At 38.1% G+C, this 24,857-nt stretch overlaps 1 protein-coding gene across 4 annotated transcripts in view; it reads left to right on the top strand.

Moving 5' to 3' along the window:
- Positions 1-24,429, top strand: part of Utrn (utrophin) — a 514,146-nt gene extending 489,717 nt beyond the window's left edge. For 3 of the 4 annotated variants that reach the window (XM_026397636.2, XM_026397635.2, XM_077801940.1), the window contains 6 exons: positions 9,440-9,598; positions 9,974-10,214; positions 12,971-13,079; positions 13,963-14,055; positions 18,894-18,916; positions 22,349-24,429. In XM_026397636.2, the coding sequence (XP_026253421.2) occupies positions 9,440-9,598; positions 9,974-10,214; positions 12,971-13,079; positions 13,963-14,055; positions 18,894-18,916; positions 22,349-22,357 (634 nt within the window). In that variant the 3' untranslated portion in view covers positions 22,358-24,429. The remainder of the gene's footprint in view (positions 1-9,439; positions 9,599-9,973; positions 10,215-12,970; positions 13,080-13,962; positions 14,056-18,893; positions 18,917-22,348) is intronic. The other variant, XM_077801941.1, reaches the window with a different exon arrangement.
- The last annotated feature ends 428 nt before the right edge of the window (positions 24,430-24,857 follow it).

Below are 24,857 nucleotides of genomic sequence, written 5' to 3'. Positions count from 1 at the left end.
ATGTTTATGTGACTTGTGAAGGTTCATTGTGATTTGGTGGGAAGGTATAAGGTAGGCAGAAAAGTTATATTACATAGTACTTGGGTATTGTTCACTAAAAGGGACTATGGAGAGGCAACTGGAAATAAGCATTCTAATATAGAAAGTCTCATTTCAATAATTTTTAAGAATTTTTTTTATCATTTGGATTATAAATAGAAGCTCTCAGGACACTTCTTAATTTTAAATTTTAAAGATTAGCATCATAATACCTGGCAATAATATATTAATTATTCATACTTTGTTCTTCAGGTACTATGAATGTGAAAAATTTTCCCAAATCAAGATAATAATATATTCATAATGCTTGTCTCAAATTTAACCTACTAGTTTGCATTTCATATAAAATAGTTAAATATCTTAAATATACTTTTAAACAACATAATTCCCACCAAGGTTGACAATAGCTAAAGAATTAAATAAGAAATAATAACTAAGATCAAAGTGTTACTTTTTAAATTGCTGTGTGACCAGAGGTAGTGCTCAAACTTAGTGTATCCTATCTTCAAATTAGAATAAAATTAGTTTTAATACTAATGTTTTAGCAAAGAAAAATGAATCAGATGATTTACATCTGAATATACATTAATATACTATCATTAGATATACTGCTTCATTTATTGAATGAACAAATATTTATTACATACCTACAGCACAATTCTCACAATTGTAAGAATTGATTGTTATGTTTTGAGGAAGGTTTTAAGCTGACTGATAAAGAGTCCTTATTAAAAATTAGTTTATTTACATGTATTTATAGTCGCAATTAAATAAATTATATTAAAATAAAAGCAAAGGTTATAGTCAAAACTCACCCTGTCCTAGTGTTTTTTTTTTTAATATTTTTGGTTGTTGATGGACCCAATATCTTTATTTTATTTATTTATTTTTATGTGGTATTGAGGTAAGCCCGCTACCACTGAGTTACCACCCGAGCCCCCTGCAGTAGTTATTTTACTCCATTTTACTATTGTTTATGTCCTTGTGGTTATTTATTATATCAGTTGGGGGTGGGCAACTGTGTGTCTTAATTCCATATCCAGTGACATCACTGTCGCAAAATTGGCCATGATGGAAGTATGCCAACCGCGGAACTTGGGACAGCTACTGATGGAGGCACTTTTCTTTTTCTCCTGGAGAACATGTGGTTGACAGTTAATTAGTACACTACTGCTGTATACCCAGTAGGATCATAAATCTGTGGTACTATCTTCATAAACCTTACAGTCTAGAGGGCAGAAGCAAGTGCTTATATGGAGAAGAACCTAGTGGAGGCCTCCATGTGGACAGGACAGTGCCCCTTGAAATGTTCCTCATCCTAATCCTAAAACTATGAACATGTGCCTTCACATGGCAAAAGGGACTTCTCCAGAGTGACGAAGGGTGTTGAAACTGGGAGAGTGTCCTGAATTATGCCTGGTATAACCACAGGAGTCTGTAAGAGAGAAGGAGGGAGGAGAGGCCAGAAAGAGATTCACAGATGCCTCACTTCTGGCTTTGAGAATGGAGGAACCCATGTCACTGCAAGGTGCTGGAAAAGGCAGGGGAACAAATTCTCCCTAGTATGTGAGGTTAAATGAATAGTTTCTGACTGTCTGAACCTCCAAAGAGAAATCACATTCCAGTTATGAGTGCATCAGTATTTTCCTAATGAATAATAGACCTCACTTTGTGAACGCCAGCAGGGGAGGTTCTGTGCTCTCTCACAGTTTGAATCACAGAGTGTCCTGGGGTTCTTTTCCTTGGAAACATGCAGTGATTTACCATTTGGGTGAGAAGGCTGATAACAAGCCTAAATCACACAGGCCATACCTTAGATCCCAAGCACAGTGATTTGACTTGGGATGGTCCTCTTTCCTCCTTACCTCTAACACTTACTTATTTAAATATTTCAGTTTAACATTTCAGTCAGCTTTATGGCCTGGGTGAGTGAGTTTTCCTACAATAAATACTAAAATATCACAATAGACTTTCAACATCTTTTCATTGTTATTCATTTCCTCCTTGGCAATAGCTTTATGTTATGTGGCAATCTGTTTTCCCTTCCTTTTCTTGTCAACCAAGTAAAACAACTATTTATTCCTAGCTTATTACAGAGGAAATCTATTGCTTAAGTAGCGTGAGGTAGAGAAGTCTCATTCAGATAGCCAGGGGTAATTTTTCTTCTCCCTTAAGGACATCTCCTGTAGGATATTTAGGAAGAGAGGGTGGCATTACATCCTGTTTGTCCTCAACCTCTCTGTGACCATAGATTTTGCTCTTGGTGTCCCCTCTTCTGCTATGGGTCCTGCTCTCCTTGTCACATTGCTGCTATGACAGCTGGCACACATGGGCTGCTTTCCTCTGATGGATGTTGTCCCCTTAATGAGCAGCTTCCTGGAATGGTGGAGCAAGTGGAGGCCTGGCCTTCCCCCCAACACAGCCCATGCCTCACTCAGCCCAGATGCCATTACAGTGAGATGTGAGGGTGTATTTGATTCCCTTAAGCAGCACAGAAAATTAATGGGAGAAAATATTTTAAACTATTTGCAGAAGAGTATATTTTTGTATCACTTAAGGCACATTTTTCTCCAAAGTGTCGTATGAAATTATAATTTTTTAAAATTAAAATAATTATGTGCTTAGTTAATATATATGAAAACACACATACATAATATGCAGGTCAGATCAGTGATTTTATAGATATTGGATAGAATAAAACAAGTAACAATTATGATATCTCAATTTAGAGTCAATTAAAAACATTTCATAATTGAAAATAGTTGGATGTAGCAACATTTAGGAGCATGATATGGAGATTACTGAAGTTTGTAAAATACAGATTGGAGCATCGAGCCCTTAGAACATTTACCCCATCACAGGAGAGTCTGCCCTTTTGGTAGACATGTTTGCCCTTGAGTTCCTAATCCATCTTTTACCCAGAGAATCTCTGTCACTTAGAAGAAAACAGTAAATCTTACCCATATTTATACTTCCCTTCCACAAGCACTAGGTGGGGTTGTTTAATGCCCCAGGAGCTACAGCAGGACAGTTGGTAGTGGCTTTTGGGTACTCTGGATCCTGTAGGGAAGCACAAAGTGTTTGTGAGACTGACAAATCGAAGTCTACTTGGGACAACTGGTCCACTTCCTAATCCTTGGGTTTGCCACACAAATTACTGCTGGGAAATTGCAGCTCCACCCAGGAGCAAACATCTCTTTCTTATGGGACCTTCTTTCAGTAGGAAAGAAGTATGAACATACTCTAATGCACTCACCTTTTCCTGCAAGTTTCCTAAAGTTCCAGTACTAGTTGCATCATGACACTGTCCCAAGAGATGGTGGATGACAATTTTCAGAACCACCAAATAGGATTCCCAGCTTCTGAATGAGGGCTCAATGGTTTCTCAAGGTTGTCTTGACTCTGGCTTCATTGTCAACCCTGTGTTTGGAGGTAGTCAACATCAAGGGACTAGGAAGTTTTTGTTGATGGCTGGAACAGTTTGAAAACCAACTCAGAAGTGCCTTAAGCAAAAGATGGTATAGTGGCAAATTTTCCCCTTCTTGAACTCTGCACTTGTGAGGTTATTATTGTTTCATCTGGGCCATGAAGAACAGTCTTAGGTTTCTCTTCAGTAATATTGGCATACAGTGCCAGGCCATGTGCTCAGCCCTCTGCACGTCACTGGGGGGATTGGCATAGAAAACCTTTGGGTTGATAATCTTGTTTACATTGTTAGCACCATTTACAGTAAATGGAGGCCCAAGGAGGGTTTAAGGAGCTTGCTCAGAGCCTCATAGTATTTAATGGAGTTGGGATCATCCCCAAGCAGTCTGGCTGCAGGCATGGGCACTCCTGGCTATGCCACTGTAGGCACTCCTGGCTATGCCACTCTGAGCACTCCTGGCTTTGCTTTGTGTTGAGAGAAGGAGGAAGGGCTTCCTAGGCAGAGCAGGGAGCATCTGCAGATCCATCCAGTCTTCCTGGAGGTCATCCTTGTCCTTGACCCATTCTGTGTCCACACCCAGCTTCACACTTGAGATCTAGCTAGATTTTCATTACAAGAGCTTTTATATTTCAACAACCCATCTGATCAGCCTTTTAAGCTTGGCTTTGAGTAATCTCATTCTTCAGCAAGAAAAGAATTTTATACTTTGAGGTAAGAATGTTGAAATTTTCTGAATGTTGAAATTTTTCTTTAAATTATCCAACGTCCTTTCAGTTGCTTGAATCTTCAGTACCTGCCGTTCTACCTACAGTTCAGGTCTTTCTCATTCCCTCACATTGGTACAGGGGAAGAATATGCTCTCACTCCTGTTGCTTTATCCTCCATTAAACTCTTTAATTGTTGGTTGTGCCACCATATTCACGCACTTATAGCCTACAGTATGAACCAACTTTACAGATTTTTATCCACATTATACCCTTTTATTTGAAAGTCTGACTCTGTACCAATCAAGGCATTAACTTTGAGGGTACTAAGTGACTTTGAATGAAGAATTGAGCAACCATATTTCAGGAAGGGCAAGACCCAGGACTGTCCTGGGGAGTCTCAGAAGCTGGAACTGAAGGATGACAGTTTCTTAGCCCCTTCTCCTCAGAATGTCCATTTCCACCTGCCCTCTCCCTTTGGTGACACTGTCTTCTATGAAAGGATAGAGGGAAGAGGCCAACCATGGTTTGTGTTGGCATTATTCTTGGCAAATCTGAAGCCTAAAGCAGAACAGTCTTTAAAAGGAGGGAAGTTTTTATTTTTATTTATGTCTTGTTTACTTCCCAAAGGTCATTGAGTGAATCATGGTTCATCATCTGATAGGTGTTAATTTTATAATCTAGATAGTATTTACCATGTGTGACAAGTATAGTATAATTGTATTCTATCTAATGGTACTTCTTGGTGTAGACCTACATTTTTTAAACATTTTCTATTTTAGCACCAGGCACAGTATTGATGTTTAATGACCCTAATCTAGTACGTCATGTACTATCTGCAATTAAAGAGTGTGCTCTTGGTTTTTACTACATATATAATTAAGAACTAGAATGTATCTATTTTTGTATCTAAATTTTAGGTCTATTAATCTGAAAAAAACTTAAGATTAAAATTATATGTTATATAATAATTATTTTTAAGTTCTTATTTTTGTAAAAACTGCCTTATTTCTCTTCCAGACACATTAAAGAAAGAATATAATGTTAGAGTAAATGATAATTATAATATACTAAACACCATGAACCTTCCAAAAGAAATGAATCTACGGAAATGTTGACAAGAACATGCATCTCAAATCTAATTTTGACTGGTGCCATAGTACCTAAATCTTTAACACAAAATTTAATTAATGTAAATATTGAGCACTATTGTGTTGGTTGGTGTTTGCATAAATGTTTTAAGGGCATAAATTATGCAGTGGTGTTTATGGCACAGAGGAGTGCTGAGTCAGAATCTGGTTAAATCATGGCCATGAGATCTGCCAGCAGCTTATGGGGGGTCCAAGTTTTCTTTTTGTTTTTGATGTCCTTATTTCACTTTAAATAAAATTACTTTAAGTTTTTATCATTTTCTTTTAGGCATAATATTAATAGGTATCATATAACTAATTTTAGCCAATATACAAATCAGTTTACCTCTTATTTCAACACCTGAGATGACCGTTACTTCTATTCTAATTTCTATTGTCCTTGCTCATCCTTTCTTTGTTTTGTCATATAAACAAAGACCTTGGCCAGTCCAAGTAAATGATCTGGCTGGTTGATTTAGTCTGCTTTTTCACTGCTGTGACCAAAAGACCTGACAAGAATAAGTTTAGAGGAGGAAAAGTTTATCTGGGGGCTCGCAGAGTTATCGGTCCATAGATGGCTGGTTCCGTTGCTCTGGGCCTGAGGAGAACATCTTGGTGGAAGACTGTGGTGGAAGAAAGTGGCTTAGGACATGCACCAGGAAGCAAAGAGAGACTGAGTTCATCTCACTGGGCATATCCCCCAATGACCCACCTTCTCCAGCCACACCCTACCTGACTAGAGTCACCACTCAGTTAATTCCTATCAGGGGATGAACACACTTATTAAGTCAAGGCTTTTAATATTTATTTTTTTTGTTTTAGGTGGACACAATATCTTTATTTTATTTTTATGTGGTGTTGAGGATCGAACCCAGTGCCCCACACATGCCAGGCGAGCGAGCTACCGCTTTGAGCCACATCCTCAGCCCAAGGCTTTTATAACTCAATTATTTCACCTCTGAAATTTCTTGCACTGCCTCACACAGGAGCTTTTGGGAGACACCTAATATGAAAACCATAACACTGGTCTTATGAATGACTTAGTTGGTTAGACATTGCCCCATGATCTCTGAAATTTAATATTTTGGACAGCAGGGGACTAAACCTTTTTTATTTACAGATGATCTGCTATTTTGATTTCTGGCTGATTCCCTGTGATGCTTTATCCTTATAATATAGAAAGTTTCTTGGGAGATATATGTAGATATTTTTCTTCTTTCTTTTCTTTTTTTTTTTTTTTTGGATGCTCTATCTTTTTAGTTTCTGTGCTCAGATCTCTTTTAACCTGAGAAATATTAACAAAATCATGTTCTACTGTGCTCTTCCTTTACAGTTACTTAATTTTATACCCACTATATCTTTGTGCCTTGTTCATTGGTCCTGTCAGTATGTTTGTCGTACACCTTTAATCCTCCCGCACTGTCTCTCCATGTAAAGTGGGTGGTGTGCCTCCACCTACGCATGGCTTATGATCCATAGCAGCTAAGTGGCGGTTCAGGGTGTGGATTTGTTCTTCTCATCCCCTGCTTCTGCCTCTTTGTAAATGGTAAGGGTGTTGGCCCTTTGCTTCCCATCAGGAGAATGCACTCTTCTCCCAGGCCTCCCCACCAGGTTTCTATTCCACTACATGGACAGCCTGGGAGCCTTGGACCTGGTTTCAAGTGCTATCCATTTTCTCTCTCTAAACCTGGAAACAAATATGTGATTCTTGTAGCAGCTCCTTCATCTATGTCCCAGTGATGTTCTGCTTTCTCAGGAAAAGAAATCAAAGAGTGATATCTTGTCTGACTTTAGCCCTTATCACCCTCTTTTGATTTTTTTTTTTCATTACTGGGGATTGAATCCCCAATCTTATGCATACTAGATAAGCAACATACCACTTGGCTACATCCTCAATCCCTTAAAATTCATTTGATGGAAGCTGGGCACAGTGACTCATGCCTGTAATCCCAGCAGCTTGGGAGACTGAGGCAGGAGGATCACCAAGTTTAAAGCCAGTGTTAGCAACTTAGTGAGGCCCTAAGTAACTTAGTAAGACCCTGTCTTAAAAAAGGGCTGGGGATGTGGCTCAGTGGTTAAGCACCCCTGGGTTCAATACATGGCACCAAAATAATAATAATAATATTAATTAATTAATTAATTAATTTGGGCTGGGGATGTGGCTCAAGCGGTAACATGCTCACCTGGCATGTGTGGGGCACTGGGTTCAATCCTCAGCACCACATAAAATAAAATAAACATGTTATGTCCACTGAAAACTGAAAAATAAATATTAAAAAATTCTTTCTTCTCTCTCTTTCTCACTCTCTTCTCTTTAAAAAAATTAATTAATTAATTAATTTGATTGAGGGGTGGAAGATTAGGTGGTATGTATGTTTATATTATGGTCTTAACCAAAGTGTATAACCTTTATTTAAAAATATATATACATACACACACACGTGCCTACATGTACATATACATAGCTATAGTTTATTTGTGCATGTGTGTAGAGGGGTAAAGGAAGGGATAGAAGAGTGGGATAGAAGCAAAATACACCACCATGTGGCTTGTACAAGATCTTTTTAAAAAATTATTTATTTTAATTAGGTATATATGAGAGTAGAATGCATTTTGATTCATAGTACATAATTGCAACATAACTTTGCATTTCTCTGATTGTACACAATGCAGTGTCGCACCATAAGTGCAGTCATACATGTATCTAGGGTAATAATGTCCATCTCATTCCACCATCTTTCCTGTCCCCATATGTCATCCAAGCTCTTGAAAGCTGCTTGGTGAGCAAAGCCCTCACATTCCTCCCTGGCTTCCTTGCTGCCCTCTGATCCCTATGATCTCTGTGCTTAGAAGGAGGTCACAGCTTTTTAAAGAACTCACTGACCACAGATATAATTTGAGTCCCTTCTTCATCAAAATAAACTGCAAGATTTCATATCAAACTCAAAAAGAATCAGAGCACTTGCTGCACGTCAGCTCACTAATCAGCTCAAGAGCACGAGTAATTTCAAGGCCCAGGAGAAGCAAAGAAAGGCTGAGCTCCCAGCACCTGGTTCTTCCTGGCTGTCTTAGGATATGGTCTGTCCACAGAGTGACAGAGGAGGTTGCTAAGAGGTATGTGTATCCACATCACTTACACAGAAGGGTTCAGTGACAGAATTGTTCCATTTTATACTCTGATAGCTACATAACTTACATGAGGTTGTCCTGAAGCAATATCTTACAATAGATTCTAGGACTTATTTAGCAAATGACTTGTTTAGCAGAGCAGGTACAGTCTGCCAAAGGATTTCTCCATTAGCAGTAGCCAGGAGATCTGGTATTCACACCTTTACAAGAAGATCAGACTGTATCTTCCTCATGCAGGAGAAGAAATTCCAGGTTTTCCTTTCCACAATTGGATCAACTTTAGTCTACTCTGTGATGCTTCTGCTTATGTCGATTGCTATTCCCCTCCACTATTGATATGTCTAGTTCATGAGACAAGTAGTCAGGTAAATGAGAGAATTCCAGGGAATTCAATTTAGTCAATGTTTTAATGTAGAATGATTGATCCTAAAAGTTACCTACTGATAATACCAAGTAAAACATCTGCAATTATCACTTGTGCTTAATTACCTAAATAAGAGACTGTAAGGATGGTAAACCCTATTCTATGAATTATAAAGTATTTCAAAATTGCTTACAATGAAATGTAAATGCTGAAGATAGGGCGGTCAGTTTAGTGTACGTCACTGGTCTTTTAATCTGTTCTTTTGACATTTGGGGAGTGATTTTGCCCTTTATATTCTTTATTTTAAGTGTTTCGTGTTAACTCTTTAAGCCTTACTTTTATTAACATTTAAACCTTATTTATATTAACTTTCATGCCTTATTTTTTCTGCTGAGCACAATCTTTATTCTGAGATTCATGGGAAATCACTCTTAGACTAAGACAAGCATGAAATTTCACTGTGCATCATACATTTGCACTGATAGATGAGTGTCTTGCTTGAGTTCTAAAAGGGAGGCTGTGCAGCACCACTACACAGGGGCTTGGCCCAGCCACCAACCTGGGCATCAGCATTTCTACTTCCTGTTTGTCCAGAGACTCACCATTCCAACACAAGCTTCTGTGTCTGTGCCCCTTGTTTTGCTAGGGAGGACGAGCATGCCCTCATCCAGCAGTACTGCCAGACGCTCGGTGGGGAGTCCCCAGTGAGCCAGCCTCAAAGTCCAGCTCAGATCCTGAAGTCTGTGGAAAGGGAAGAACGTGGAGAACTGGAGCGGATCATTGCTGACTTAGAGGAAGAACAAAGGTTTGCTAGGCCCAGGAGAAGAAAACTTATCACTCTTTCTTTCATGTGGCTATCAGGGTGTTCCCTGCCCATCTTCTTTTCAGAACGATTGTCCAAGATGTCAGAGTGGAATCAAGGTCTTGGAGGACATTGACCCATTGGGATAGGGGCAGCAGATCTGACAGTGCTTGATATTGATGATGTCTGTTACAATACTAGTTTAAAGCCACTGTTTCCTTCATGCTTGCTGGTCTTACTGCTGATACATGTCTTTACATAGAGGAAATAGTAGCACAAGCTAAATTTGGAGCCCATAGACAGTGTGGGAGATTACTATTGCACCCAATAGTAATTTCAGTGTTTTCTTTTTTTTTTTTTTTTTTTTTTCCGGATTAGAAACCTGCAGGTGGAATATGAGCAGCTGAAGGACCAACACCTGAGAAGGGGGCTTCCTGTTGGCTCACCTCCAGACTCGATTGCATCTCCTCACCACACGTCTGAGGATTCAGAACTTATAGCAGAAGCAAAACTCCTTAGGCAGCACAAAGGTCGGCTGGAAGCTAGGATGCAGATTTTAGAGGATCACAACAAACAGCTGGAATCTCAGCTGCACCGCCTTCGACAGCTGCTGGAGCAGGTAGGGTGTGCTGATCCAGCGCCACAACCCCTGTGGCACCTGTCCACCTCCCAGAGGTCTGGGCCTGACACCACTAGACGTAGAGGTCCACCTTCAATTTCTTACTTCCATAGTTAATTTAATTTGGACAGGCTTAGGAATCCCTTTGTGTGTACACATTAAATCCTTACTGGCACAGAAAAATGTGTTTTCCCAGTTTACAGTGGAATCTCATTTTTCTTTAGCACGGAAGTCTTATCTCAGCTCAAAATAGTTTAATAGAAGAGATCCCACGGCATACATTTGCCTACTACATCGCATATGGGAAGCATCTGTGGAGATTAAAGGACAGCAAGTGACCCGAATCTGCATTCTAAAGCTTTCTTCCACCAGCCAAGAAAGCGTACTCCAAAAATCACTATTTCCAAGAAATTGAGTAACAGATGGTTATTAATTTGCTACTATTATTTTCTAACACTGGTCCATGTTTTATGGCAGTTGCTTGCAAATTTTTATGACAATAAGAAATACAATTTGTATTGTGATGAAAACATATATGTTTGGTGAATACAAAATAATACTTGCCTTTATAGAGAAATGCATCTCTTAATTTTCTATTCTTTTCCTTTTCTTCTTCTTCCTTTCCTTCCTCCCTCTTCTTTTCCTCCTTCCTCCCTGCCTGTCTGCCTTCCTCTCACCCTTCTTTGCTGCTGCTGCTTCTTCATTTTTTTTACTTCTCTTGTTTTTCTTTCTTAATGCTGGTCAGACCCTACTAAATCAATTTTATAACTCATTAATGGGTAATAGCTTGCAGTTTTGAAGACCACAACAAGATAGTATCCTATATTACAATTGTATATAACAAAACACACCCTATACAAAGACACAGCATGCTGCACAGCGTCCAGTACTCATTACACGTTGGCTTAAAGAGCAGGAATCATGACACAGTGCGAGCAATGAAGATGCCTTGACAGTGGTTGCACAGGGGGTAGAATCCTGGTGCAGGGCCAGGAACTTCTTGCTTAGAGAATCCCTGACATCAACAGACATGTCCTCTTTGGCCTTTTTTCTTGCTTAGGCAGTGTGGAGCTCCTTGGTAATGGAATAAGGATGTTTTTCTCCAGAAATGATGCGTGGCATCAAAACCAAAACAACTTTCTTGCTAGTGATTTGCTCAAATTTTAGGAAACTATCTTGTCACAGTTGCTCTCAGTGTCTTTTTAACTTGTCAGAATCAGTCAAAACATTATAATTTCTGCATTACCTACGTAGTGGGCCACAGATCTCTCCTGATAGTTTGACCGTATGCCCTTTTCTCTTTCCTATCATCATCTCGAATTTTTGTAGCACTGCTTTGTGGGAGGTTTAGCTCAGGGCTTCCAAATTCTGCATCTTTTGAAAACAACTCCCCCCCCCCCCAAGAGTGACCCAAGACCTAGCTTTCTGATAACACTTCAAGAATGCTCAATTCTTGCCTAGGTGCCAGTCACACACTGAAAAGATGCCATTGCTTATACCCTGGATTGGAAGTTTCTAAATGGTGCCTGAGAAAAGGATGAGTTTGCTCATGTGATCTCTCACTTAGAATATGAGTGTCAATGTTGACAGCCTAGTGCATATGTAGAATCATTGCGGAAGAAACCTTTATCAGCTGTGGCTTGTAGAGGCTTATAGGAGACCTAAACACTCTTGTGCTCCCGCTTTGCTCCCTCCAATCCCTCCACCCCATTAGGCAGAGCTGCCTAATGGCTCATGCGCCTCAGGAATGGCACAGTAATGTGTTTGAAGATAACTAATATCTAAATGACTCTGAATATCCCAGATTGTGGAATCCCTATCCCTTGTTAATGATTTAGCATGAATGCCAGAAGTAGATGGGAAAATTTAACTCTGATAATAAAAACAAGCAAAACTATCAGACTTCAGCTAATACAGATTTAATGGGAAAATCTATAACAAAACAATTATAACTTCTGCATTCTGTATACAAGGAATTTTGTTTTCTAATTTGACCGCATACTCATCAACATACCAATGACCATTTTAAAGATTTGGATAAGAGTGCATTTAAGAAGTATCTGCTAGGTGTTAGAATGTTCCTGTCACTTTAGAAATACTCAGTCATCAACCCCTCAGATTCCTATGACATGGGCACCTGTTGCCATTTTAATAAATTTATTTATAATGTTATAATATTTTATAATATTTTCATAAGTATTTTATAAAATTTATTTTTATAAATAAAGAATCCAAGGCACAAAAAATTGTTTAATTTTCCCAGAATTACACTGCTTCTGAATGGCAGAGTTAGAATTTGAATTTAAGCCAAATGACCCCAAATCCTGCTCTTATCCACTCTTTCTAATATTGCCTTTAAATCTGAACTAATTCTGTAATTAAATACATTTACTGTATTATAAGCCCAGTGCTAATATTTAAAAGATGAGAGAAACATGCTTCTAAGTTCACTTGTTCAATATAAAAATAATGGAAAAATGAAGAAATGAAAATGACATTGGTAAATGAATCCCTCAGTGTGTCCAAGTGAGCTCTTGAAGTTGCCACACAGAAGGGAAGGACCACTTGTATTTCTCTCTAGTGAAGTACTAGTGTGCCCACCAGCTGGTGCTAAGAGCTATTTGAAAATGCCTGAAGGCAAAGACCTGCATCTGATTTAATTATCCATGATGAGGGAGGGAACATTGAAAGGGAACTGCTTTCCTTCAGGGTTATTTGAATCCTGTCTCTACTCTAACCACTTCATATGATTCCAGCCTGAATCCGATTCCCGAATCAATGGCGTCTCCCCCTGGGCTTCACCTCAGCATTCTGCACTGAGCTACTCACTTGACCCTGACCCAGGCCCACAGTTTCACCAGGCAGGTCAGTACCCCTAAGGCACTGCTACATCCCCAGTCTGCTTTGTATTTGGCCATTTGTTTGGTTTTCATTTCAAGGAGCCTTAGAGCATAAATGTGTATTCTCTTTGGTTTTAAATGAGTGCAAATCCATTTTAACAACATCAAAAGGCAAACATTTTAGAATAGTAATAAGTCATAATTTGCTTGTTTATATAGTTTATAGGAGTGGATTGAATTTTGGTAAAAGATGAAAAAAATCCCTTTTGAAATGAGCAAGAAATTAACTTTTTATTTGCTTCAAGAATTATTTTTTTAAAAGTTGTCATATCTCTTTAATTTTCATAGTTTTTACACATTCAAAACATATTACCCCAAACTGTAGGTTTCTCTGCCCAGGTCTGGGAACTCATTTAAATCTTTATATATCTCGTGCTAGTAAAAATTACCTCTCCTTCCCTCTGAGACAGAGGTCCCACCAAGACCATCACTGGTCACAGGGAGACCTGTCATTAACGCTAGGAAGGACCTTCAGCCCCAGCCCCAGCCCCTATATGGGTCTTTTTTTTTTTTTTGGATAAAAACATACTTGCAGTACAAAATAATGGATTTTCAGCTAAGACATTGAGAATAGATGATTACATTACTTACTTTCAGTCTTATGTTTTACCATAGTGCATGGATCCTTTGGACACAGGCATCTAATACATTTTAATTATATAAAATCATATTACCAACAATTGAATATTAAAAATGTTTTTGATATTTCCTCTGAAATGGTCTTTTCAATGAGAAGTCATTTCCCATTGATGTTTTGAGGCCAGTCATAGAATTTTCACCTGATGTTGAGTGTTGGTGGGAGTCTGGGCACTGAATTCAGATTCTGTTCTTTCTGTGTGCTGTTGCAGCAGCAGAGGACCTGCTAGTCCCACCCCAGGACACCAGCACGGACCTCACCGAGGTCATGGAGCAGATCAACAACACTTTCCCATCCTGCTGCCGTGAGTATGAAAGATCACGCACGGCTGGGTGCTATGTCCCACCCTTTCGTTTTCTGCAAGCAGCCCCTTTCTTCTTGGGTAGGGTAGCAAAAGCTCATGTTAGAAACAGGATTGAATATTATTTGAAATGAAGGCAAACATTTCCACATATTGATAAAGAAAAAAAGCTCAGCCTCGACACCATCACGTCACGGGGGTGCAGTGACAACACAGGCCCACTCTGAGATTTTTTTTCCATATGTCTTGTGAGTGATAAAAGGAAGGCAAATAAAATAATGTCTGATTTTAAGAAGAAATTATTCTTGTCAGTGCAAGCTATCATAAGAAACTTGTTTTACTTCAAAGGAGAGCTTTAGCAGCATGCCAAACAAGGCATGAAAATAGCCTTTCTAATGTAATTCCCTGTTTTCTTCAGATATTTCCGTCAGATGTCATCGGATGCTGGTATATAAGGGGATTATTTTCAGAATTTTTTTTTCAGTTACTTTCTTTTTTCATGGGATAAAATAATCATTTTGTTAAGGCCAAATGATTTAAAGCATCACAGATTATGGCTTTGTGAATTTTCTATATGAACAACCAAGAACCAGAAAATCACCAAATAAAACAATCCAAATCCAAGGGGAAATTTTATAATGATTCTAAGTTATTGATTTTTTTTCCAATTTTTATCTTTGGCATCTTGCCCCCTTGCAATTTCTGCTGAGTTCTCACCTAAATAACCTCTGTGATTTCAAAAGAAACAGTCTACTTGTGTTTGTGTGTGTGTGCACGCGCACATGTACACCCACGCATGTGCACGCTACTTAGTGCCACACTTAATTTTAAATTATTTTCAAAAGAGTACGGAAATATTATCTGTAATTTCAGGGTGAAATCCTCTCACACTGATTTTAAAGCAAGACAGCCACTAAAGTAAGATTTTACATGAAGCACAGCTTCCCATTTCACCCTTTTCTAACATCTCCTTAGAAAATAACCAAACGAAGAAAAAGATACTATCAATTATCAATATTGTGGGTAAATAAGATATATTGTCTTCATCAAAAGTTTTTCTTTCATTTTCCACTACTCTGTAGTTTAAAAAATGCCATCATTAGCAAGATGTAAAGACAACTATTTAAAATATATTCTCTGAATTTTCAAGAGTGTTAGCCTAAAGGGAATATTATCAGTTCCACAAGTGCATAACTTTTTATTTATATTTACACGTCATTTCCCAGGTGTTTATTTGTAATTTTATTATTTTTCTTCTCAATATTTGCAGAATCATACTTACAGTGTGTCAGTCGCCACATTTTCTGCCCCAAACATGTGCACACACAACACATGTACACACCCAAGTGTGTGTGCACATCAGCCAACACCCATATACATATACACACAATGCTCATGTGCTCGCACACATACACACACACACACTTTTGACTCTTATAGAGTCTCATAACAGCTTAAGAGTCAGGCTGTTAGATTGTTGCTTATTTTCTAGGCTATATAGCCATCACAATAGATTAATAGATAAAATCCTTTATGTTAATTATAATTCAAGGTTGAATTTTATTTTAGAGGTTTTGGTTCTGAGTTGTATATGATTTAATGGCTACATGAAACCTCATCATACTTTTTGGTAAGAGTTTCAACATTAAATTTCTAAAGGATATTACTTTTTAGTTCAGCTTACACCAAAAGATATTAATAATTAAAGAAAAAAAATCTACAAATCAAATTCTGCCTAGAAGTTTTTCTTTTTTTAATGCCATGGTGGACATTTTCAATTTAAAAATCAGTTGGCAGTGAGAGCCAGGATGGGAAGTTTGTATAAGTGTATGCCTGCTAACAAATATAAAATATATAATTTCTGTGTTAAAATTTTCTTACAGATTCATGATTTTTTTTAACCAGTTTTATTTTCTAAAGCAGCTACTCTGAACTGCAGTTACTCTAAACTGTGGATTGTGTAAAAGATTGATCAATGTCATACTCCAAACAATATAACTAAAATTACATATATAATTATAGAGCAAAAAAATGAGTTTTAAGAGGTAAATGTGTTCATTTCATGTTATGACCCACCCCCTGCCATTTAAAGACATGCCTAAAATTCCTTTTGGTTGGCAACATATTCAGCTGGATATTGGTTCCTGAAAAGAGTATTTATCTTTAAGGTACCCACATCAGAGGCTAACCCTGCCTTTGCATGGGTACCTCTTCCCCTGAGTGGTTCTCCATGGTTAGAGGTATTGTCTGGAGCCCTGAGATTCCTTAATGGGGAGCTGGTTCCATATCCCCCTCATCTTATGTTTGTATACTCACAGATATCTATGATTTTTATAGCTTTCCAAAAATCATCATTTCTGTGAATGATGAATGGTACCAGGCATGTGTTATTTTGAGGAATTCAATTACCTCTCACATAAGAAATGATCAAAAGTGTAATTTTAGAGTCCTTTGAAATTCAGATTTTTTGGGGGGGGGCTTCTGTAAGTCATGCTGTTAGTTTGGGTTTAGTTTGATCTTCTTGGTATTTATATTTTGCTTTGACAGTATAAAAAATCTTCAAGACAGACAACTTCCTATTAAAAAAGCCTCAATTGACTGATTTCTAAAATTGATTATATGTTTTAAAATTTTTCCTAAAGTTATTGTGTATTTTTAAATTAGAGGATTAATTTGCATGTGACATAGAATTGGTAACTTGTTACATGTTTCTGAATTGAAAGAATATGTGACTGATTACATTTTCTATCTGGAAAGATTTAGTTGACATTTTCCCAGATGGTATGCAGAAGATTCTGTAGGATCCATTTGTTCTAGTGCCCCTTTTAAGTTGCTCAGCTAGCAAATATTTTAATAAGGCTTCACAATTCCCTGAGCTTACTGACCACCTTTGGAGCATTTATCTAAACAAATCGTATTGGCACTCTCCCAATGCCAAACCAATCTCTTGAGCCCCTGTAACTAATGAGAACTTTAAAATTGCTTGTCACCAGCAAGCGATGAATTGATCTGCATGTTAATCTTGACTTTTGATCCTTAGTGGATTAAAAACTAGCATGGCCACAAATGAATTTCTTCTCCTGGCAATCTTGGAATTAAAATGAAACTCTGTATTCATAAATCCTAATTGCATGGATTGCTTATATTAACATGACTTTAAAAAAAAAAAGTCTACTTTAGAATTCCTCTGTTTTCAATAAATATCCCAATTGGTCCTGATGGCATTTTTGAATTATAGCCTTTTAAAAATCTTAAAATTACATAGTTTCTGAGTAGAAAGGAAAGCATTGCCTTCTCTTCCTGGCAGAGAGTTAATGAAGTGAATTTAATTGTGCTGCCAATTAATATACATGCTAAAATTTCCACTGACTGCTCTACCCATTTCTTTTTTAGTGTAAAATATATTGCCACTTTTTTTTTTCCTTTTATGTCCTTCATAGGTATGGGATACTTGTAGTAAGCTGAGTAATTTTGCTGATGGACCAAAAATACTTTTAAGGTTATTGTTAATTTACCAGCAGATTTCCCTTGTGAATCACCTGTATTTGTTAAATTGAGTGACATTTATTAAAGACTCAAAACCTACTAAAATGGAATTTCCTAATTTTCTTCTGAAATACATTGGTAAGATTTGTGCAGGGAAGTATCTATGGCGTTTTATTTGATAAAAAAGCTATAGGGTTAAAAGTATTGATTTGGAGCACAATGGGATGTACTTCTGTCTAGGGTATGCTATTCGTTACATACAAGAAAAGCATAACTGCTTCTTTTAGAGAGAGTGTATAAAGGCAACAGGTACTTGGAATCCACTTCTTTTCTCTTGGATATAACTTGCATATCTGATAGGGAGAGTTGCTGTAGCCTGATTCTCGCCCCAATAGGGGAGTTCACACTTTACCTTCCAGGCATCATAGGGAGGTTATTACAAAAGCACTGGCACCCAGCCTGTGGTCACTGATGTCTTCTCCACCCTCTGCCACCCTGCAGAGGAAAATGAGAGTCAGCATGCTAGATGACTAGGTTGGCTCCTTTTGGACCAAGAACATAGTTGCCATTACAGGGGACTGGAACTCCTCCTTTTCACCCCTGTGTTAAACATGATTGTGCAGCAAAAGGGGATTGAAACATCTGAGACCTTGAAAAAGTAATTTGGTAGTGGCTGCCCTCACAAAGCCCACTGGATCCGACAAGCTTCACTGTTGTAGCTTCAGAACAAAGAGGAAAGTGAGCTATCTGGAGGCAGAGTTGAAATAGACGCCCCATTCTAACTTCTGCAGTGCTCTCAACTAGGCCTATCCTAGGCATTAATCCAAGTGTCCAGAAAGCTGGCAAGGAGTGGGCTAGTCCTTTCTTTGACACAAGCACATATCCACCCTCTTCCCATAATTTCCAAGAGAAAGTCAGCTAAGGGTGGCAGAAACCAGACCCCATTGACTCCAAGTGGTCCGTTGGTCACAATTTATACTATTCAACAAAATATGCTGAATTTGTCTGTTCTGATACATAAACCAAATTCATGATGTGATTTAAATAGAAAGCTTAGAGATTTTTTTGCAATGTGCTCACTGAATGCTTTCGTGCGTATTTATTTGAGAGAGCTTACATATGTTTTGGTGGGCTTTTTATTTCAAGTCACATGGGATATGAGAAACTAGGAGCTATCCCTTTTTAGAGCATCTGGAGTGAGGAAAGCTTGGTCCTTATTCTCCTATTAGTATCCATTAACAGTTGAACCCTTATCCCACTCTGAGTGGTATATGCCACACATTTGATGCATGAAAGCTGGAAGCAATAAAGCAAAAATAGGGCCTTCGACTGATTTCTTTTGTTTTCTTTTTCAGCAAATGTCCCCAGCAGGCCACAGGTAAGAGTTAATGTCTTGATTGGCTCAATTGTTGCTGATCCTAACCCAGAGTAAGCAGATTAGCTACCATTGATTTTAGTCTTACTTCATTCTCCATATAAATACATAAACTTGTTTGGCATTTAAATGCTAGTTGATTCTGTACAATAGTTTGTCAACCTGGAGGGGTCATAAAGGCAGGCTTCCAAGCCAGATTCTACAGATAGCAAAAATACCATGTGTTTGATCTTCTGTGTTCTAATGTCATGTTATATGCTAGTTGGAAGTCACCCTGGGTAGATTTGGCCAACCACTTGTCTCTCATGTCTAGTTTGTATAGAACATTGACTTTTAAAAAGTGACTAGTACCACAACAGTGATACAAAGATTATTACTCTGGTGGGGAAAAGTTAGAATTTTTCATTTAAAATATTGTTGCAATTTGTTGGCAGCTATAGCTTTATGCCTTGCAGTATTTTTCTTAGCAGGGACTCCTCGTAATAATGTGCCATGGGACCACAGTAGATCTTTAGGAAGATTTTTTTCCACGAGCTTGTTAATTAGTCTTTTTTAAAAATGGTGAACATTCTGAGTGTCTTATTGGCAGGGGAGCTGCGGTCTTGGCTGGAAGACACTATTCCATGTCACATTGGTGATGGCCATGGGTTTCTTCTGATTGCTTCTATTGTCTTAGTGAATTGAAAACTAGACTTCATCAAGGAGCGAGCGAGGCTGGGGAGGTGTCAGAGATGTAAGGAGAGAATGGAGGATGTGCTTGGAGAACACCAGAGCAGATGCCCCCAGAAATAGTGTGACAACCAGGCAGCAGTAGAGGACAGCATCCAATGTGCCAGTCATGAATTTAACAGAAGGCCAGCCTGCAGCCACATTCCAGTTCATAAACACAGGCACCAGAATTACTGTAGTGTTATATTTAATATTTTAACAAAGTCAAAGTTGGGTCAACCCCATCAAGGAAAGATGCAAAGTAGTGACTGGTGATTGAAATGATTTAATCAGAACCTTAAGCTCAATGGTGAGAGACATTGAGTCTAGTGTAGGAGAGAGAGAAAGAGAGAAAAAAAAAAAAAGAGGCAAGGCTGTATGGGTCCAAGGATGGATGATGTAGCCATTCTATCAGAAATAAACTGAAAGACTAGATGTGGTTGTCAGAAGGTGGGTTGATGGAAATGTTGGAGGAATGGCATGTTGCGTCAATGGCTAAGAGAGGAAGGGGACAGGATCACTGGAGAAGAGGCGCTCAAAGAAGTGAGAGGTCAGAGTGTTGGCAAAGTCGTCTATGCAGGTGTTGAAATCATTGACTTAAAAAGAGGTTCCCGGTGGGTGACAATGAATCTACAGATAGACTCTTCTTCAAGAAGTGAGGAGGTGATTCCAGGAGCTAGTAGGTGACTGTGTTTTCTATCTGAGATTCAAATGAGTGTTTCCATGGAGAAGAGAAAGAAAGAGGCTAACCCTGAACAGCTTCAGTGAGGCCCAGAAAGACTCTCAGGGCTGTGAGGAAGTGAGAGAAAAGTCATGTGTGACTTTTATATGGGAATCTGTATCTTTTTGAAGATCCAGATATTGATTAGGCAAGCAGGGAAGGAAAGCATCCAGAGAAGAGGTAGAGGATGAGGGTTTTACTGAATCATGGACATGTGATCCAGGGGCCATGGTGGGGGGGGCGGGGTTTCAAGAACTATGGAGGTAGAACATGGGGACACACTTAGAGGAGTTCATATTTCTCTGTGGAACAGCATGTAGAATGAAAGGGCGACTGGAAATCTGGAATCTGGAGTGTGTTACAGTAACCCATTAAGAACAAGGAGAGGGGCTGTGATTAGTCCTTGTGGTCCCAAGGTGCCGGCAAAGCCTGGGTGATGGTGGCCGGGAAGCAGAGAGGGAATCATCTTATAAATCCTCAAGTACTTTACAGGTGCTCAGACTTTAAAGCCTAAAGTGATCTAAAAGACCTTCTTCTACATTATTTTCAGATTTTAAAAAATTGGGTTTAACCAGGTACACATGATACATGCCTATGATCCCAGCAACTCAGGAGGCTGAGGCAGGAGTTGAGTAGTTGAGCAAAACCCTGTCTCAAAATAAAATAAAGAGGGTCAGGGATGTAGCTCATTGATAAAGCTCCATCTCCAGTACCAAGTACCATTAATTAATTAATTAATTAAAAAATAAGAAATTGAGTTTGAAAAGAGCTACATGTACCTGGACAGAGCAAACATCTGACATCCAGAAGACCCCTTCTTCCTTTCTCCCTTCCCTCTTCATTCCTTTTTTTTTTTCCTTGAATCTTCAGCATTTTCTCTCTTCATTTTTCCATTTCTTGGGTCAAGTGGAAGTTCATGAAAAGTATGTTTTCACCTGGATAGTTGTGCTAACAATTATATTGCATCAGAGATGTTGTCCACTCATCAATAGACACATCCAATTCCCAGGGATAATGATGCATAGAAATGATTTTAAAACTCTGCCAGGCATGGTGGCACATGCCTGTAATCCCAGTGACTCGGGAGGCTGAGGCAGGAGAATTGCAAATTCCAAACCAGCCTCAGTAACTCAGTGAGACCCTAAACAACTCCTTGAGACCCTGTCTCTAAAGAAAATATTTAAAAAAGAGCCTGAGGATGTGGCTCAGTGGTTAAGTACCCCTGGGTTCAATCCCCATTACCAAAAAAAAAAAAAAAAAAAAAAGATTTAAAAATCCTTTTGACCTATCAATATTAGTATATAACAGCATGTTCTTTCACAGGTAAAATTGATCTCTCTCCTTCTCTGTCCTCAAAGTTCTTTGAATTTACTTTGGTTGACACTGATTCCATATCAGAAATGAATGAAGTGTTGTTGAGATACCTTCAAAATACCCTTAAAAGACAACTATTTGACCTTGCCTTGGAAAAGTTGAGCCCGCTCCGTTGAGTGTGGTCTGAATTTGTATCCTCTTGCCTGGGTCATTTTAAGTTTAATGGCCACCTCTGCACATCCTCAGATTACTCTTCTGCCTTCTCTTTCTCCTTTCTGGATCCCAGCTCACTACTGAGAGGCTGGAGCTGTCAGAATGTCGTCTCCACAGGAGACCTCTCATGACACCAAGAGCTGGGCTGGGTGCTCATTATATACTCACCACTGGTAGTTTCAACAGGAAGAAGCAAGTCTTCTTGATTTCCAGCCTGTGCAAAAGGAAGGGCATCCATACTTCCTTTCATATTAGCTGCAGTAGTGAAAAGGAGACTAGGTGACTTCAGAATGAAAGGGAAGGACCTCACCCCAGAGGGCCCCAAGTCACATGAGAGTTAGGGGTGCCCTCTGAACTCAGCAGGAGGAGGTTCCACTAATTCTGAAAGGAATGCTTCTATTGAAGAGTTGACAGGTCTTTGCTACCTGAAATACTTCATGCAAACCTTGTTCTGACACTGCCATTTTCCCTTCCCACAGGCAATGTGAAGCATCCATCCAGCCGGCTGACATTTCCTGACTTACAGTATTGCCCTTTTCTGCAAATGCCAATTCCAAGTTCCATTTAATCAGAAGCTCCATGGCTCCTTGACACGTGCTGTTGAGCGCTGACTGTGTGTTCTACTGAGGGAGTAAAACACTTGACTATCCAAAGAGAAAAGGATATTTTGTTTTTATAATAACCATATATTATTGTTTTCTTCTTCCCTTTCTATGCAACTGTAAATTAATGAACAGAGAGATATTTGGAAATGGTAATACATTTGTCACTGATTTGTATAATGTATACAGCATTGGGAAAGTGGGTGGGGGCTTTCTAATATGATACTATCTTTTTAATAACCATGACAAAATTTGTGTAAGAATTAGAAGACCACTTTACATTTTTACATTCCTTTTGCTGTCCATATTAACCTCGTACAATGACTTCATTTATTTCTTTGACTTTATTACATTATGTTTTGGTTATTTATAATTCATCTGCCACATGACCAAATAGATTTTGTGTATTTTTTCTATAATTTGGCCAAATTAGTAAGTTCATAGACTTAAATCGAATATTTTACATATATATACATATATAGGTATATGTGTATATATATATATATATATATATATATATATATGTATATATATGGATTAGGCAACAGCTCTGAGTATACTATTGAACTTTATTTGACACCAGACACCTGCTTCTTCAGTAACCACTTGGATAACCACAATAAGAATCCTAAATGGCATGACCATTGGAATTTTTTCCCCTCCTCTTTATGCCTTTGTGTAAGTAAATCTTGATTTCTTTATTTATTTCATGTCCCAATCTATACAATAAGAGAAGACAGCATTATAATAATCTCAAAGAACATTTTACCAAAGGTTATCCATTGAAGCATGTTTTCATTTTGATACAGAAAACAAATGTTGCCACAACATTTTCTAGTCCTGGGGTCTTGATTTTCATCATTGAATACATAGCTAGCTATTAGCTATTGTGAGACCAGGACACATCAATGTTGTTAGTTCCCCTTCAAGAAAATTTTGTTGTTTTTTGTATTTTCCAGTCCTTTTATCATTCTCGAAACTTGTTTCTGAAAGCAGACCCAAGACCCAAGTTCAGTGCATGTCTTCTTTTACCTTTTGGGGGAATGAGCAGAAGTGTTACTACCCTTCACTTAATCAGTGCATTTGGGAAGGGTGCTTATCAAAAGCCTATGTTACTACTTCCAAAGAAGAATGAATGAAATGCTTAGTTGTACCCCTGCCTCTGCCTATGAGTGCATTCAGTTAGGTATTTGGTTCCTTTTTTTTCTTTTTAACATTCAATTAGGTATTGGATTCCTTTTTAAAAAACATTTAATTGATTCATTGTAAACCTGTTACTTAATTACCAAATGTAGAGAAACCAAAAATAAAAATGAGAATAATATGTTTTGATTCAAGCATATGTGCTTTTAAAACATCAGGACATTTTAACTTTGGGTTCTCTTTAACTGGGATCTGGCCAGGAGGAGGCTTAAAGTTAGAAATTGCTATTCTTTTAGAATAGGTTGGGTGGGTTGGGGGGCAAGGGTCTATTTGCAGCATAGATATTTTGAGAAGAAGAAAAATGTTTTATATAAGAGGAAAGCCATGACCACCTTTCTACCTCAGATCCATCTTCCTCCATTGTGTTGGAAATAGCTTTATGCTGTGCAGTCTGCAAAGTCTAGAGCTTTTTATCAGGCCATATCATACCCAAGAAAGCACCTATTTAAAGAAAAAATTAAATCCCCTGAACTCAGAACTCCAAGTTGTAGATTTGGTGTTTTCCTTGTTCTTGGAGAAGTCATATGTTAATTTTTTTGCCTGTATTTGTATGCAAAATGTTCTCTATCTGCTATTACAGAAAAGCTACATGAAACACTACGTTGTAACCGTCTAAGTAATAATAAAAAGAAATATATTGCAGTAACAACAATGGGAAATAAGTATATTATTCTTTTGAAATATGTGGTAAAGAATAACTCATAGATTATCATCTAATCTGGTTACATGTTGTATTTTTCATCCTGAATAAAAGTAATTTTAACACAAAATGACTTTGATATTCATTTTGTCTTCACTACCAGACTCTGACCCTTGAATGCACATTAATGAACATAAACTATAGAGTGAGCCTATATGCTGATAAATCTGCATATTTTCTAGAAACTTCTCATATACTCCAGTTCACTCTCCTTTTTTTTTTTTTAAATCTTACTCTGTTGCCTCTTACATATATGTATACTTATGGCATTTTTAATTTCTTTTGTATATCAAAAGTTTATTGATAAGGAAAAATAATGTTGGATATAAAAATATATACATAAAGTTCTCTTGAGCCTTCATTTTTATAACTAAATGCTATTAGCATTCAGTTGGCTACTCTCTCAAATCCTTAAACTCATCTTTGTACTGGATTTTAACTACTCTAGTAGCAGAGTAATCCTTTTCTGAAGCCATCCAATAG

Source organism: Urocitellus parryii, chromosome 8 (assembly GCF_045843805.1).
Source record: "Urocitellus parryii isolate mUroPar1 chromosome 8, mUroPar1.hap1, whole genome shotgun sequence".
Taxonomy (NCBI): domain Eukaryota; kingdom Metazoa; phylum Chordata; class Mammalia; order Rodentia; family Sciuridae; genus Urocitellus; species Urocitellus parryii.
This window is presented reverse-complemented; position numbering and strand designations above follow the sequence as displayed.